The following is a 13,535-nucleotide window of genomic DNA, read 5'->3' on the forward strand; positions in this document are numbered from 1 at the left end:
GAGCACTCTGGCTTCGTCGTCTCCCTATTAACATTCAAGCGATTATCACAGCTCAAAATGAACTTTCGCTTGATAAACTTGCAGATATAGCCGACAAAGTCATTGAAGTTTGTACAAGAACGCCACAAGTATTAGTAAATGCTACGACAACTCGTGAACACACTCATTCTAATGACGACCTCACTGCTGCTATTACGAGACTGACGCAAAGGCTTGACGCACTCGAAGTATTCCTCCGGCACGATCGTTCGACCAATCACGACAAGAAAACATCAAAGAACCCGAATCAAGATCAGCACAAATCTACAAGCCAAATTTGCTGGTATCATGCCAAATTTGGTGAGCACGCGTCAAAATGTACTTCTCCTTGTTCTTACATGGGAAACTCCAAGGACGGCCAGTAACAGCGGCGACTGACTGTCAAGCACCCAGCCGCAGAATCTTTGTCTCGGATCAAAAGTCTAATCTCCGGTTCTTGATCGACACCGGCTCTGACGTATCATGTTATCCCAAACGTCTTCTACGGGACCGTCGCACATCTACAGACTTTGAACTAAGTGCCGCCAACGGTAGTACTATCAAGACTTACGGAACCTGTTCTATGACATTGGACCAGGCCTTCGCCGTAGTTTTGCATGGCAGTTCACAGTTGCAGATGTCAGTGTTCCAATCATTGGCTCAGACTTCCTCAGTTACTATCATTTGCTTCCTGACTGTCGATTGTTGCGACTTCACGATGCCACAACTGGTCTTGTTACAGGAGGACAACTCTCCGGTACGACTCAAGGTAGCGTAAAATCCGTAGTCACTACTTCTCGCCTCTCTAAAATCTTGCATGAATTTCCTGAAATTACTCGCCCTCCAGGATTGCCTCGAGAAGTGAAGCACCAGACAGTACATCATATACACACGACTTCAGGGCCCCCTGTATTCTGCCGACCACGACGACTGGCCCCTGAAAAGCTCAGCATTGCAAAGAGTGAATTTGCCGACATGGTAAAATGTGGTACTGCACGTCCATCAGACAGTCCGTGGGCTTCACCCCTGCATCTGGTGCCAAAAGGAGAAAATGGATGGAGACCGTGTGGAGACTACCGTGCATTGAACGCACGCACCACTCCTGACAGTTATCCTGTTCGACACATTCATGATTTTTCTAATAATCTTTCAGGCTGTAGCGTATTTTCTGTCATAGATCTAGTAAAAGCATACCAACAAATCCCTGTACACCCAGATGACATATGCAAAACTGCTATCACAACTCCATTCGGCCTTTTCGAGTTTCCATTCATGACTGTTGGGTTACGTAATGCTGGCCAAACATTCCAGCGTTTCATAGATGAAGTAACCCAAAACCTAGATTTTACGTTCAGCTACATTGACGATATCTTAGTGTTTTCCCGATCAATTGAAGAGCATGAGCAACATCTTAGGACTTTGTTCAAAAGACTCCATTCCTATGGCGTTATTGTAAACTCGTCCAAGTGTGTTTTTGCAATGCCTGAAGTGACGTTTTTAGGGTACAAAGTTTCAGCATCAGGTGTCTACCCTCCACAAGACCGAATATCTGCTCTTCAGGAGTACCAACTACCTAAGACAATGCGAGGTCTTCGACGGTTCCTAGGTATGATCAATTTCTATCGTAGATTCTTACCTAAAGCCGCAGAACTCCAAGCACCTTTACACTCTATGCTTGGTGGTGCAAATAGCAAGGGATCACTTCCTGTGCCTTGGACCCCAGAGACTGAGGAAGCGTTTCAAGCTTGCAAGTCTAGTTTGTCGTCAGTGACACTCCTATTTCATCCGAAACATGACGCCCCTCTTGGACTGTTTACAGATGCCTCTGACATTAGTGTAGGAGCTTCCCTTCAACAATTTGTTGACAATTCCTGGCAGCCACTTGGATTCTTCTCTAAGAAACTTTCACCAAAGCAAAGCTCTTGGCCAGCGTACTACCGTGAACTTCTTGCTGTGTATGAAGCAGTATAGCATTTTCGTCATTTTTTGGAAACCACGGCATTTACCATTTTTACGGATCATAAGCCACTCATCTTTGCTTTTCATCAACGTCGTGAGAAACTTCCACCCGTTCAACTACGTCAGCTTTCATTCATATCCGAGTTTTCTACAGACATAAAACACATCGGAGGTTCAGAAAACATTGTTGCCGATGCTTTATCACGTGTAGAGGCTATTTCATGTTCATTGGATACTGAGTCAATTGCCAAAGCACAAAGCTCAGATGACGAACTCATCAACCTCATAAACAACAACAATTCATCTCTCAAAATACAGAAGATCCAAATTCCTGGAACAAACTCATTCATCTTTTGTGACACTTCTACAGGGACCCAAAGACCTTATATTCCAGTTGAACTACGGAAGAGGGTATTTCATTCGCTACATGACCTCAGCCACCCAGGCATTAAAGCTACTGCAAAGCTTGTAGCAGATCGATTTGTCTGGCCAAGTATTCAAAAGGATTGTCGTAACTGGGCTCGTACTTGTGAGCGATGCCAACGTTGCAAGGTAACGCGACATGTTCATACTCCTCTAGGATCATTTTTTTTGCCATCATCACGTTTTGAGCACATCCATGTTGACATAATTGGGCCTTTACCACCAGCAGGACCATACAAATACTGTCTTACAGTAATAGACCGTTACACTAGGTGGCCTGAGGTTCATCCTTTAAAGGGGATTACTGCAGAAGAAGTCGCCGAAGGTCTAGTCTCGTGCTGGTTTTCACGTTATGGCGCTCCTTCAAGAATAACTACTGATCAAGGCCGCCAATTCGAATCATCACTTTTCAAGTCCCTTGGAAAAACTTTCGGCTCTGAAAGAATCAGGACTTGCAGTTACCATCCCTGTGCCAATGGATTGGTGGAGAGATTCCATCGGCATCTCATAGCTTCATTGATGTGATGTCATCACGATTCATCCTGGCTGGAAGCTCTTCCGATTGTCCTCCTAGGTATAAGAAGTGCGTACCGCGAGGATCTTCAAGCATCAACGGCAGAAATTGTTTTCGGACAACAGTTGAGACTTCAAGGAGAATTGTTGGATCTCCCTGTTGACGGACCCAGGCATGAAGATCCTACTGATTATGTTGTACGACTCCGTCAACACATGTCTTCAATCAGACCTGTCCAAGCATCCCGCCACGTCAATCCCAAAACTTTTATATTTCAGGATCTTAAAAAGTGCACCGAAGTTTTCCTAAGAGATGACTCTGTGAAACGTGCTCTACAGCCTCCCTACAACGGACCATATCCTGTAATTTCTCGTGATGAAAAATCCTTAGTAATATCACAGAATGGCAAACAAGTGCGAGTGAGCTTAGACAGGGTAAAGCCTGCATATGTGTTACCCGAAAAGTGCAATCATCCAACAATCAAAGAGCCTCAAAATATACATCCTTCAAACACATCCCTCAACCCTCCAAACCCGACATCATTCAGAAGCTATACGACTCGGTATGGACGAAATGTTAAGCTCAAGCTTCCTGGACTTCCAGTCTCTGCGGGGGGCTGATGTGGCGTCAACTTAGCCACATCTGTGATGCCTTTGGTCTATACTTATTTAATATTTATTATTTAACAGCTGTTGCTAGTTTTGTAAAAACATTTAGTTTTGACTATGTTATGATACAACACACTTCATCATTCGTTTGTAAATAAAACTTATCAAATATTCGTTCATATAGTGGTGAAATTAATTCATACAGATTAAACATCGCTATACAGTTATAGTCTAACTTTCAATGTATTTCAGAATATAACACTAACATCTTTACATTTCAATGATGCAAAATATATTTCTTTTCTGTCAACAATAATTCTCCAAAAACTCAAAATAGCAATGGAAACATTGGAAGCCATTGGAGTTTATCGGTGTGCAGTAAAATTAATAATACTTATTTCGTCACTATCACAATGTATATGGTTTAAATGAAAAGATTGAAAATAACAATACTCTTAAAAAGAGAAAACAAAATTGAATCCTACCTCATTAATAAAAAATAAAATAAGAATTTCATCAAACATTCATGGAAGAAGCATAAGAGACTTGCTAAACAAAAATATTGATGAACATGACGAGTCATTTGAAGTTCATAGTTCTGTAACACCAATTGGAAAAATAGTCCAAATTTTAAGTACTGAAAACAGTTTTGACTATAATAAAAAAAGTATGGATAAAAATGATTTTATAATAATTACGCGTGGAACAAATGACATTTGCTGTCAATTAAAGATTGATGAATTTTTATGCGTTTTATTTAGATTAGGCCTATGATGATGAGATGTAAACAAATATTGTTGTTGTTATAGACTTCTTACAAAAGACCTGTTTGAATAAAATTTTATTAATTTAGTTCATTCCTAATTATTATTGTCACGAAAACTATCGACGGCCGTGATACACTTATAAGCTTATTAATTAAATTTAAACAAATATACCTTTCAACTTCTTGTAAAGTATGAGACGAAATTTAAACCTCAATTAAGCATATTTCATTAACTAATAAAAATATCGTTTTTTTTTCGTAAATACCTATAATTAATAAACGGCATTTCAAATGGTAAAGCGGATACAAGTAAACAAATAAATACAATTCACATGTTGTAGTCAATTAACAACAAATGACCTAACATCTGCCGCATTCCTATTTAATTATCTCTTCTCGTGAATTCATTAACTTTGTTCGATACAACGATAGTGAATATTTCGGGAATCTGCCAGGGTTTTTGTATTTTTTTAGAAATGTTTTTTAATTGGTTTTTATTAATACTTTACTGTAAAAACAAAAAACAAAAAAACAAACACTGTATGCAATGCAATGTCTAAATGCATTGCATAGACATTTTAGTAAATAAGTAGTTTACTTTTTATACAGTGTGTAAATTAAGTATGGAAACAAATCTGTATTTTTTAAACCAAAATAGATAGAAATATTGGGTTTGTGGCATTGACTGTTAACCAAGGTTCCGCAATTTTTTGCATCAGAAAAAATTTTCACCCCCTCAGGGGGGGTAGGGGTAGGGGGTAACTTAATTTTTTTTAATAGCAACCCCTATTGAGTGACCTCTCATTTTGAAGGGTTTGTCAAAAAAAATACAATGCCGTAAACCCGAGGTCGATATCTTACCCCTAACCAGAATGGCGGCCATTTTAAATTTCGAGATGGGCAAACGAAATCCAGTGTGGATACCCATAATTTACCTTTTAAATGGGTTACATTGGGTAAGCCGAACTCCAGATACCATTATTAGATTGAAAAGTGGATGTTTTTATCGTATTCAAAATTTTGCCCCAGCCCCCAAAATAGGGGATTTTGGGGGCAGCCCCAAATTTTTAGACGCAAACCCCTATTGAGTGACCCCTCGTTTTGAAGGGTTTGTCAAGACAAAAGCAGTGGCACAAATCTTAGGTCGATATGTCATCCCTAGACGAAATGGCAGGCATTCAAAAACTTGATTGGGTAAAAAAGCGCCCATTTCACCAATTAAAAATGTTGAATGCCTGCCATTTCGTCTAGGGATGACATATCGACCTAAGATTTGTGCCACTGCTTTTGTCTTGACAAACCCTTCAAAACGAGGGGTCACTCAATAGGGGTTTGCGTCAAAAAATTTGGGGCTGCCCCCAAAATCCCCTATTTTGGGGGCTGGGGCAAAATTTTGAATACGATAAAAACATCCACTTTTCAATCTAATAATGGTATCTGGAGTTCGGCTTACCCAATGTAACCCATTTAAAAGGTAAATTATGGGTATCCACACTGGATTTCGTTTGCCCATCTCGAAATTTAAAATGGCCGCCATTCTGGTTAGGGGTAAGATATCGACCTCGGGTTTACGGCATTGTATTTCTTTTGACAAACCCTTCAAAATGAGAGGTCACTCAATAGGGGTTGCTATTTAAAAAAATTAAGTTACCCCCTACCCCTACCCCCCCTGAGGGGGTGAAAAATTTTTTCTGATGCAAAAAATTGCGGAACCTTGGTTAACAGTCAATGCCACAAACCCAATATTTCTATCTATTTTGGTTTAAAAAATACAGATTTGTTTCCATACTTAATTTACACACTGTATGTTAGATTTCTAGTAAAAAAAAAAAATAGTTCTTACCACTTATATACGAGTTTCCTACTAATAATGTTACGAGCAATTTAAAAGTGTGCTAACAAATGTGTATCGTACTTTAATGAGTTAGTCCAAATATGCTAACATTGGAATGCGAGTATTTACAGAAAAGTGTAAATCTAATAAATCAGAAGCAATCGAACAACAAGAAATGAAGACCTACATTTGTTTATACTACTAGGTGTCTCATTTGAGATGTACTATTAATACCTCCAAATTATCACATGTTTACATACAGTAAAAGGGCAAAAGGTTTCACCTATTTTAAATTACCATATTTCTCATTCTCATCAAACACTATCTTTTTATTATTTAATAAGCTGAAATTTGTAATCACTGGAAGTTATTCATACAGTTTGAATTATTTTACAAAATCATTCTTCTCTTTCACTTTCAAAAATATAATTAAAATACTCGATATAATACCGTAACAGTGAATAGTGAGTGAGATCAAGAAACCAGTGATAACCAATTGTTGCAACAGATGTATGAAATTTAACATCAAGATTTCAATTGCATAGTAAGTGATGAAGAAGCAAGGTAAGGAATCTGATTTGAAAATTTTAATTTGTGATTTAACTTAACAATATTTAAACCTCAAGATCTATCTCAATTACTTAATACCTATCATTTCTATATGAAGAAATATTTTGTGGTGAAGACTACTATAAACTTTTGGGTGAGATCAAACTGAACTTGACTTAGGCCTACTTTGCTAAAATACTCACATTGCAAAATTTCTATTGTCTTTGCCGTTTTTAACTTTAACCTAAATTATCATTTTACTTAATTCAAAATTTGAACTTTCATATTTTCAAAAGTGTATACCTAATTGAACATTAACTTTTGATGAACATTAGGCTTATGCCTATCCAAAATCACATAAGCCTACTTTGAGCTGGCACAATACTCCTAGAACCCTGAGATAAGTTTCATCTAAATTTATAACCATATTTTAAAAAAATACAATTTGATAAATAAAGGTTTATATGTGTTCATTATTGTAAACTCTGGACATATATTTATTTACCAACACCTATAGACTAATAAAGAACTTTACACATTATACCCCCCCCCCCCCCCCCCGATTGATTATTTTTTAAGGCTGCATATATTCAAACGAGCTTTCATACACGTTATTAGGGTTATGTAAAGTACTTTTTGGGGGTATTTTTTAATTCACCCCCACATCCAAATAGTGATTACTATCCCGCCCCCCCCCCTAAAGTAAAATCTCAACAGGTTATGGGCCCAGGCAGGAATAAATGTGAGGCTTAAAACATATTAAAAATAAATCAAGAAAGGGATTGTTGTTTGTAATATCAGTTGATAACTTATTTGATAAAATGTTTTATTCAAGAATTGTCTGAAAGAAAAATTTTGCTAATTTTAAAAGTGAGAAGAGTTTAAATCAGGAAAGGCTATATATGGGCATGAAATATAGACAAATTAGTTGATCAAGAATCATTTAAATTTTGGACATTTCAAACAACAGTTATCTTTAAATCTATGGCATACATGAACTAGTAACAGGAGAATAAAAGTATGAAGACCAAGACAATGAAGATAAAAGGACAAAGTGGAAGAAGAAAGACGCAACGGCACAAAAACTTATTGTTACATCCATAGACAAAAAGTATTTGGTTCACATTTTGAATGATGATACTTCACAAGGTTTGTATACTAAGCTATGCTATATATTCGAAAGACAGGCTGAACAACAAAAATGTAACTTACTGCAAGAGTTTTTCAATTTCAAATAATTAGAACAAAATTCAGATGTGGCTAGTTTCATTGCTAGCTTGCAAAACATGGCAGTTAAATTGAAAAGCTTAAATCAAAACATTGATGATGACATGTTGATGTCTAAGATTTTGGCATCCTTGCCAGATAAGTTCATAGATCTTGTAACAGCCTGGGAATCTACAGCTAAAACAGATAGAACCCTGTCAAATTTAACTTCACGGTTACTAGCAGAGGTAATAAGATGTAAAAACAGTGACACTGAGGATACGGTAGCTTTCAAAAGTAAATGTAAAGAAGTAAAGGGATACCATAATTATAAATTCCACAATTAAAACAAAAAAAAGTAAAACTGATTTGAGACAACCCAACACTGAGAGGAGATGTTTCATTGTATTAAGCCAGGACATCTTGATAATATATGTCATAGTAAAAAGATAGCTGGTTGTTCTATTTGTAAAAAGAGGGATCACACAGAAAAGGACTGCTATTTTCGAAATATTACAAAAGATCAAGAAAAAATGTCATTTTTGACATGTAATAATGATATTGAGGAGACCTTACGTGAGAGTATCTTTGTTGTAGACTCAGGATGTAAGTCTTACATGACAAATGATTGTTCATTGTTAAGCGACCTAGAGTTTAATAAAAGTAATATAATGGTTGCGAAAAGCAAGAAATCAATGAAGTCTGTCGGTAAGGAAATAATTGATGGTTCCGAGTTCAATTTAAAAGAAGTTTTTTATGTTTCTGATCCGTCAGATAATTTATTATCAGTAAATACAATAACAGAAAATGGAGAAGTCCAGTTTTCTATGGAAAAGGTTTTTACTATAAGTAAAAACAATTTTGTTGTATGTGAGGGAAATATACAATCCGATGGATTTTTTTGGTGAGTCTAAAAGAATAGTTCCATGCTAGCGTTTGGAAATCTATACAAAAATCAAGAGGGGCAGACAATAACAGAATGTGAAGAAAATAAAGAAGACTGTAAACGGCAAAGAAACAGGCATTGATGAAAGTAAGAAACCCGATCAAATGGTCAAAGTAAATATAATTAAAAATGCTGTAAACGGCGAAGAAACAGACATCGGTGAAAATGAGAAAACAGATTAAATTGTCAAAGTAAATATAATAAAAATGCATCAAGAAAATCAAGAGTATCAGAGAACAGAGAGTGGAGAAAATGAGTAGGTAAATGTAAAAGAAATAAGGAAAAGATCTTCAAGATAAATAAAGCCTTTAAAGAGGTTTGAGTCAAAGATGAGCATATTGCAACTATCAAACAAATGGGTGTTTGTGAAGAAAGAGAGTGAAAAGTATACAACTAAACTTGCAGGAAGAAGTTGTAAAAAGAAAGGAAACATTAATTAAATAAGAAGTTTTTTTTCATGTGATAAGTGGAAGTTCTGTATGGACAATATGTACCTAGCATTTTCCATTTCTTTTATCAATTAAAATTTAAATAATCAAAATGTAAAAGTTACGAGAGGGTGTCAAGAAATATTTTTACATTTGGACTTCACATAAACATAATATGGTTTAAATTGAAATGAATTTGCACGTTGCAAGTTGTTGCCTAGCAACAAGATAGTTTGTGTATTTTGGTTCTTGAGCTTATGATTCATGGACCAGAGTTTAACTAATATTTTATTGTTGAAATAAAGTCAGTTCTATACCTGTGTGATTCTCACTATGGCAGTAACAGTAATACCCCAAAGTATAAACTCAAAAAACCTTATGATAATATTTTTATCAAATTTACTTTTGTTATTTTATTTCTCTTTGATGATAGAAAACACTATTAGAACGTTATTATTTACGGTTTATCTCTTTTTTTATTTAATCGACACATCAGCTTTTGCACGTAAATGCATTGTAAGTCAAAGAAAATCTAAATAAAAAGAAAATTTCACGAAAAAGGATTAATAAAATGATTTATAATTATATAGAACAACAACCACCATTTTAGTTTCTAGCCCGTGACAAAATTACTGTTTGCAATACGATTGCTTTAAAATTAATAAAGCGCGACGGATGTCATTGACAGTTTACATCATTAAATGTAACACTTTGCGCCATTTGTGAACAGTATGTGCAGTATCAGCTTCAAACTTTTGGAATTGACTGTTGTCAATTAATCAAAGTTTGAATTGTTGTTGTTGTAAGTTGGGCTTTTAAACTCCAAACAAATAGTAAAAAATTATTGAAATGTTGATTTATTTGTATACCAATTGAAAGATAAGATCCAGAATTGTTATTTTATTACATAAATTAACTTTATATTGCAAAGGGGTCAATTTAATATAGCACAAAAGTGAAAGAAAATTTCGAGCAAAGTAAGTTGCACGAAAAAATTATGGATAACCTTTCATTTCAAAGATACGACTGTGTCATAAGAAATAAACGAAACAATAGCACATTTTTTATAAAATAAATATGTAATGAAACTGTGTAACTACAATCGAAAGTGAAATATGAAAGAAAGAAAAATGAAACATTATGAAAGCCTAATATCTTCCTCTACAACTACAGCCAACATAACTGTTTAAGCTATTCAGCCTTTAACTTTTTATCTAGCGTTTTTATCTTCATTTTAACTGTTCTAATGGTTTAGTAACTTCGAAATAAAAAAGTATATTCTAACGAATGTATTTTCCTTTAATTCAGTGTAAAGACATTCAGGTTTCGTCGAAGTTAATCAATGAAGCCATATATTCATAAAGTCGAGGACTTAAGGTTTATTAGCGAAAAAGAAAGTAAATTGTCAGTTTTGTTTGCTAAATTTGTTTATTAGGTTCCAAAAATTTGTAAGGTACTAATTGTTAATGCAATTGATATTTGTAATATTATTCCGTAATATAATTTATAAAGTTTATTGGACATGATAGTAGTCAACGGGATAAGCCATTGAAACCCTGTTTCAAAAATACAAAGCATATCATTCATCATGTTTCGAAAAAACAAAACAAAACATAAAATTTTTTTTTTTTTTTGCTTGGTTAAAAATACTTCTATTATTTTTGAATACCATAGTAATAACATTATACTATAAAAAAAAATATTGGAAATATTGTACCAGGGTCGCCGCAGGCATTACCCATCGGGACACCTTCTATTCTATTGGGGTGCTCATGACACCAGATCTAAACCCTAGTGACCACATCTTGAACGTCTGTAGCAATGCGAGCCGTGTATTGGGCCTTATCAACCGGACATGTCGACAGGACTTTCCAATTTCATCATTACGCACACTCTACGTCACGTTGGTAAGGCCGGTCTTGGAGTTTGCTGCTGTAGTTTGGACCCCTCATCAGATTGGTCACTGTTCTCAGCTCGAGGCAGTACAGAAAAGATTCTTGCGGCTAGTTGGAGCTAAACAGGGACAACGTTATTGGGATGTTGACTTGAATGAAATGGCACACCGTCTGAACCTTCCATCATTATCTGCCCGAAGAATGCTACTTGACCTGCTGTTCCTTTTCAAGATAGTTAACAGCCAGATCGACTGTCCTGAGATCCTCCATCAATTGGACTTCAACGTTCCCCATCATGCTCGCCGACATCAGCTGTTCTGCAAGCACTTCATACCAACGAACTATACCTACCAGAGCACAATAAGGATTATGAGAGTTGGGAATGAGGTTTGCGCTGACTTGGACTTTTTTGCTTGCACCATTGAATCCTTTAAGAAGAAAGCTGTAAATCTAATCTGTCGTTAATTCATGGCCATTGTTATTGTTATTATATTGTTAGTACTGTTATCATATCGTTGTTATTGTCATTTTTGTATAGTTATATTCTTGTTGAAAGAAATTGTTGCTGATCTTATAGAATTATGTCATTATAGGTTTTGTTGTCGTCTTGTTATTGTTACTATTTGTTGAAGTCTATTATTGTTATCTTTTTTGTAAAAGTTTAAGTTATTGTTATTCTTTTTTCGGAGTCTTTATTCTTCACTTGTTATTGCTTACTAAAAATGAAATGTTACGACCTTGCCTTTTTTGAATTAATTTGAAAATTTGATTGTTTGTTGGATGTAGTTGTTTTCAATTCATTCTGTGTTAAATCAAACTGTGAAACTGGACATGTTTTCAACCCATCATATTTACATTTGTATTACTTTTGTATTGGTGTATCGCCGTGTGTAATAAATAAATAAATAAATAAATTCCGCCTGGCAATTTAAGACCAGTAAGGTTATTGGGCCCCACAGAGTGTTCGTCGACAACAGAATCAGACTATGCCTAGGTCATTGCTGTTAAGACTTAGGGCCGTATCTCAGCGTCTTGCTGCCCAAAGGAGATTTGCCTCAAGTCGCCAAGGGCAGGGGAGAATCTCGCCTGCTGTAATACGGAATTTGGAGTTCGAGTTGCAGAACATAATGGCGTCTGTACAACGAAGGTGTCGTCGCCCGGGCCGTGGAAGGCCAAGGAGGGGAGAGTAAAAGACATAATTCATTTACAAGAAAACAATATACATACAACATTTTAACAGAGGTCTGTAGTATGATTGTCTATACACCTGTAGGCCTACTAATTAACAATATAGCTGCATCGAAGTGGCAGTGGAAATCTCTAACAAGGTACTTCTCTTGTCAAATAACTATCAACAACTGAAACCATGACAATATTGTCGACTATAATACATTTTAACTTTACACGAGGACTAGCTCATCAAGGTTAATGTTTGTTTTGTAATGAAATTTCTCTAAAAAATGTCAATAAAAATGTGGCAATTCACACAGCTTAGCAACCTTTGAGCATTGCACATAACCTAAACCTATAACACAATAAACAAAAAAATCCGAGCCATGTTTACAAGTGATTGTTAAATAAACAGCTGATTTATATTTAAAAACAACTTCTAAATCACATGGTTTGAGAACGAGAAGGTTAGCTTTTTAAGCAGATATTCATTATTTTTTGTAAACGTTTATTTAGGCTACTACGCCGGTAGCACAGGTCTTCTGAAGCTGCACACTTGGTTTCTTTCTCTTGGTATAGGTCCTAACAACATACAAAAAACAAAACTACATGACCTTTTGTATGTTCTCAAAATAAAAGAAAATAGGCAATGTCTCAAGATCATCACGCCTGATGATATTTAGCTGTAATTATCCACGTTATTTGCAATTTCACTTTTAATGCTTATCAGAACATATCTTCCCTGTGTAGTTATTAATGTGTTGTAATTAACAAGTTCTCATCAAAGAAAATCGGATGCATTTAATAAGAGGTTTATGTACATAGTTTTAAGGGTTGCTAACTTAAGAATAAATCATAATATCTCATATTTGTGATAATGTTCAACTTTCTCTGATCTCTATGATTGCTAATAAGTAATCAACATGGCTGATCGAAATGAAACTAACAGTGGAGACTCCAATCAAAAGGTCAATTAAGATGAGGAACTACCCAATGCTATGGATATTGGAGATGAGCAAGAACGCCACGACCATGTAGATCTACCGGAAAACATTACATTTTATAAAGTTCCTTAACACCCTGATGAACTTTAATCTCCGGGAAATCTAGAAACTAACGGTTGTCTCGAAATAAATCAACATGGCTAATCGAAATGTAAATAACTGCTGAGACTCCAATCAAAAGGTAAATTAAAATATGAGGAACTCCCTAATGCGAT

The 13,535-nt window shown here is 35.6% G+C and overlaps 1 protein-coding gene across 1 annotated transcript; it reads left to right on the top strand.

Moving 5' to 3' along the window:
* The first annotated feature begins 2,513 nt into the window (after window positions 1-2,513).
* On the top strand, window positions 2,514-3,534 carry LOC128984693 (uncharacterized). Its single transcript, XM_054404033.1, has 2 exons — window positions 2,514-2,529; window positions 2,975-3,534. The coding sequence occupies exons 1-2, from the start codon at window positions 2,514-2,516 to the stop codon at window positions 3,532-3,534; spliced, it is 576 nt and encodes a 191-aa protein (XP_054260008.1).
* Window positions 3,535-13,535: the final 10,001 nt, after the last annotated feature.

Source organism: Macrosteles quadrilineatus, unplaced genomic scaffold (genome assembly GCF_028750875.1).
Source record: "Macrosteles quadrilineatus isolate MER2022 unplaced genomic scaffold, UCM_ALF_1.0 Scaffold_2__2_contigs__length_208266976, whole genome shotgun sequence".
NCBI lineage: Eukaryota > Metazoa > Arthropoda > Insecta > Hemiptera > Cicadellidae > Macrosteles > Macrosteles quadrilineatus.